The following is a 5,000-nucleotide window of genomic DNA, read 5'->3' as shown; positions in this document are numbered from 1 at the left end:
GCGTAATAGACTCAGTAAGGAGGTGTGGCCTGTGTGTAATAGACTCAGTAAGGAGGTGTGGCCTGTGTGTAACAGACTAAGTAAGGAGGTGTGGCCTGTGTGTAATAGACTCAGTAAGGGGGTGTGGCCTGTGTGTAACAGACTAAGTAAAGAGGTGTGGCCTGTGTGTAACAGACTAAGTAAGGAGGTGTGGCCTGTGTGTAACAGACTAAGTAAGGAGGTGTGGCCTGTGTGTAACAGCCTAAGTAAGGAGGTGTGGCCTGTGTGTAACAGACTAAGTAAGGAGGTGTGGTCTGTGTGTAACAGACTAAGTAAGGAGGTGTGGCCTGTGTGTAACAGACTAAGTAAGGAGGTGTGGCCTGTGTGTAACAGACTAAGTAAGGAGGTGTGGCCTGTGTGTAACAGCCTAAGTAAGGAGGTGTGGCCTGTGTGTAACAGCCTGTGTGTAACAGACTAAGTAAGGAGGTGTGGCCTGTGTGTAACAGACTAAATAAGGAGGTGTGGTCTGTGTGTAACAGACTAAGTAAGGAGGTGTGGCCTGTGTGTAACAGACTAAGTAAGGAGGTGTGGCCTGTGTGTAACAGACTAAGTAAGGGGGTGTGGCCTGTGTGTAACAGACTAAGTAAGGAGGTGTGGCCTGTGTGTAACAGACTAAGTAAGGAGGTGTGGCCTGTGTGTAAAAGACTAAATAAGGAGGTGTGGCCTGTGTGTAACAGACTAAGTAAGGAGGTGTGGCCTGTGTGTAACAGCCTAAGTAAGGAGGTGTGGTCTGTGTGTAACAGCCTGTGTGTAACTGGGACTCACTGAGGCGACGAACACGTCCCCGATAGTCTGGAGCTGGTCCCAGTCTGCCACACGGCTGGCCAGAGCGATCTGGAACATGGCATGACACTGCAGGATCTCCCTCACGCGGTAAAACACCACCTTACACTTCCTGTCGCTCAGCAGTCCAGGATCCAGCTCCTGCAGGGGCTTCTCATAGTGCTGCAAGGGAAATACACAGGAAAAGTATAAATAAATAAATAAATATCATACAAAATGTTAGTCGTCAAAACTAGTGTAGGGTTTTTATGTTCAAGAACACACTGAGGTTATTAATGATACAATTCATTGTTTTAGAAATACGTTTGTTTAGTGAAGGAGGCGTGGTCTTTGTGTGGTTCTGAGTGTGGTGTGTGTGTCTCAGTAAGGAGGTGTGGCCCCTTTGTGTGTGTGTCAGTCTCTATAAGGAGGTGTGGCCACTGTGTGTGTGTGTGTGTGTCTCAGTAAGGAGGTGTGGCCACTGTGTGTGTGTGTGTTTGTGTGTTTCAGTCTCAGTAAGGAGGTGTGGCCTCTGTGTGTGTGTCAGTCTCAGTAAGGAGGCGTGGCCTGTGTGTGTATCACTCTCAGTAAGGAGGCGTGGCCTGTACGTGTATCACTCTCAGTAAGGAGGCGTGGCCTGTGTGTGTCAGTCTCAGTAAGGAGGCGTGGCCTGTGTGTGTCAGTCTCAGTAAGGAGGCGTGGCCTGTGTGTATCACTCTCAGTAAGGAGGCGTGGCCTGTGTGTGTCAGTCTCAGTAAGGAGTGAACACTAACACTCACCTCTAATATTCTCTTCAGTGAGTCCAAATAATTCTTTTCACTCTCTAATATTGACTCCAGAATACATCTCCTCACCACCTGTTCTCACACACACACACACACACACACACACACACACACACACACACACACACACACACACAAATCTTGGTGTTTTTCTTAGTAACCAAACCAAATTCTAGATGGCGCTAAAATTCTGTCGAATGGAGTTCGAACGATCAAATACTCATTATATTAAGTAACAATGAATCATTAGAATCGCAGGTGAAATTAATTTGTATTATAATTTAAATGGCACAATATGTGCACCTGATCGTGTCTTTGTCCATCGTACATCGCTGTTACTGCTAGTTATAAAAAGGTTAATAATTTAACTTTAACTTTTTTTTTATTTATATCATGATGTCTTTAAATCATTATTTAGAAAAAAGGTATAAATTAACAGATTGTAAAATTTATTAAAAAAGAAAACCTTTATCAAACTCATATTCAGGTTTAGTACTCAATGTTCATGTGTGTGTGTGTGTGTGTGTGTGTGTGTGTGTATACCTGCTGTTGAGTGAGGCCCTCAGGGGCGGGGCCTAACACAGGCTCCACATTTAAACACTCCACCTCGATGAAGAACTCTGATGGCTCTTCCTCAAAACATGATGACTTCCTCTCTGAAACAAACACACACACAAACACACAAAAACACACACACAGGGTTTAAGCTAATCTCTGTAGTCCAGTTTTAATGTTGACTTGTGGATTTCACTAGTAAATATCCTATAGAGCAAATGCGGGAGATCCTACCGTGACCGAAAGACTTGGTTCGTATGAAGGACTTCCCCTTCTTCACCGCCGCTTTGGTCTTCTCCAGGCCGTCTTTGGTGCCGTGCTTGGCCGCCCTCACAAACTTCTGCATCTGTTTCCATGAGCACAAACTATGTGTCAGTTGCACAAGCTCAAATTCAGACTCTCACAGGTACAGTATGTGCTAGTTCATATAGACGTTTCTTCAAGACGGGAACGGCGTTAATCCAGACCGTTGAGTCACGGCACAGCACAAAGATCTTCTCCTGACATATTTAACATGTCAATTATAAGTCTGTATATCGTCTGTCAAAGAAGAATTAAAACAAAGTCTGAATTCATCTTGAGCTATAGTACGACTTCATCTCTAGATCTCCAGACAGTTTCACAGCGCTACGATATCCATTAACCTTTTATCGCACAACCTGATCGATTCCGACCAATCGGATTTGAGACGTCACCGGACCTGATCGCTTTCGTTCACGGTGACTAAGAGTGCACTACGTAGTATATCATAAAACAGAGGTCTTCATTTCCTTCCTCTATGAAACCTAAAGACAGATTCATTTGGAATGACTGATGCGTTTTGGGACAGCTTCTAGAAGCCACGCCCCCTTCTTACGCTCCAAGTTTTCACACTTTAGATACCAGTTACTCACCATTAAAAAAAAACCTAAACTCTAACTAACCCTAAACCCAACACTGATCCTGGCCTTCCCAAAACCCATCACGGCACAGACCCTACATTGATCCTCTATCCCTTAAACCAAGCCACCTTTTCAAGTCTCTTCCTCCTCTATCACAATAACACCAAGATTGTTAAAATTACAGTGTAGTGGAGCGAGGAACAACCTCACAACATAAAACAGACGAAACGCGGCTATGACCCATCGTGTCTAGAAGATGGAATGATGACATGAAAGAAAACGATCATCAAGGTGCTGAATGAGTGAACTTTAGCTCAGTATATGATGAGATCATATTCAGTGAAAGTGACACATAGGGGAAAAACAGAGAAGGAAATAGTGACTGCAGCAGCAACCGATCTACTGTGTGAAAGATTTTCAAGGTCAGTGAATACATTTCCCTCAGTCCGGTCAGGATAGTGTGATGAGGCAGGACGCAGAGCAGAGTATGCTGTAAAGTAGTGTACTGTAGAGTACTATAGTGTAGTGTAGAGTAGTGTACTATAGTGTAGTGTAGAGTAGTGTAGAGTAGAGTACTATAGAGTACTATAGTGTAGAGTACTGCAGAGTACTATAGTGTAGTGTAGTGTACTGTACTGTAGAGTAGAGTAGTGTACTGTAGTGTACTGTACTGTATTGTACTGTAGTGTAGTGTATTGTACTGTAGAGTAGAGTAGTGTAGTGTACTGTAGAGTAGTGTACTGTAGTGTACTGTACTGTACTGTAGTGTAGTGTATTGTACTGTAGAGTAGAGTAGTGTACTGTGGAGTAGAGTACTATAGAGTACTATAGTGTAGAGTACTGCAGAGTACTATAGTGTAGTGTAAAGTAGTGTACTGTACTGTACTGTAGATTAGTGTAATGTACTGTACTGTAGAGTAGTATAGTGTAGTGTAGAGTACTGTAGTGTAGAGTATTATACTGTAGAGTAGTGTGGTGTAGAGTACTGTACTGTAGAGTATTATACTGTAGAGTAGTGTGGTGTAGAGTACTGTACTGTAGAGTAGTGTAGTATAGTATAGTATAGTATAGTATAGTGTAGAGTACTGCAGTATACTACACTGCAGTACTCTACACTATACTACACTGCAGTACTCTACACTATACTACACTACTCTACACTACTACAGTACCCTACACCATACTACACTGCAGTACTCTACACTATACTACACTACTCTACACTATACTACACTACTCTACACTACTACAGTACCCTACACCATACTACACTGCAGTACTCTACACTATACTACACTACTCTACACTATACTACACTACTCTACACTACTACAGTACCCTACACCATACTACACTGCAGTACTCTACACTATACTACACTACTCTACACTATACTACACTACTCTACACTACTACAGTACCCTACACCATACTACACTGCAGTACTCTACACTATACTACACTACTCTACACTATACTACTCTACAGTACCCTACACCATACTACACTGCAGTACTCTACACTATACTACAGTACTCTACACTATACTACACTACCCTACCCTACACTATACTACACTACCCTACACCATACTACACTGCAGTACCCTACACTATCCTACACTACAGTACTCTGCACTATACTACACTACAGTACCCTACACCATACTACAGTACAGTACCCTACACCATACTACAGTACAGTACCCTACACCATACTACGCTGCAGTACTCTGCACCATACTACGCTACAGTACTCTGCACTATACTACGCTACAGTACTCTGCACTATACTACGCTACAGTACTCTGCACTATACTACGCTACAGTACCCTACACCATACTACAGTACAGTACCCTACACCATACTACAGTACAGTACCCTACACCATACTACGCTACAGTACTCTGCACTATACTACGCTACAGTACTCTGCACTATACTACGCTACAGTACTCTGCACTATACTACGCTACAG

General features: G+C 43.1%; 1 protein-coding gene across 1 annotated transcript in view; it reads right to left on the bottom strand.

The window, feature by feature from the left end:
- The window catches only part of LOC125145974 (rho guanine nucleotide exchange factor 10-like), a 13,648-nt gene that overhangs the window by 5,910 nt on the left and 2,738 nt on the right, over positions 1-5,000 (bottom strand). Inside the window, exons 2-5 of the mRNA XM_047821137.1 lie at positions 2,376-2,540; positions 2,130-2,242; positions 1,581-1,658; positions 805-984 (exon numbers count right to left, since the gene is read on the bottom strand). Coding sequence (XP_047677093.1) covers positions 805-984; positions 1,581-1,658; positions 2,130-2,242; positions 2,376-2,540 — 536 coding nt within the window. The remainder of the gene's footprint in view (positions 1-804; positions 985-1,580; positions 1,659-2,129; positions 2,243-2,375; positions 2,541-5,000) is intronic.

Source organism: Tachysurus fulvidraco, chromosome 12 (genome assembly GCF_022655615.1).
Source record: "Tachysurus fulvidraco isolate hzauxx_2018 chromosome 12, HZAU_PFXX_2.0, whole genome shotgun sequence".
Taxonomy (NCBI): Eukaryota; Metazoa; Chordata; class Actinopteri; order Siluriformes; family Bagridae; genus Tachysurus; species Tachysurus fulvidraco.
The sequence above is the reverse complement of the archived record's forward strand: the minus strand, read 5'-3'. Positions and strand labels throughout refer to the sequence as shown.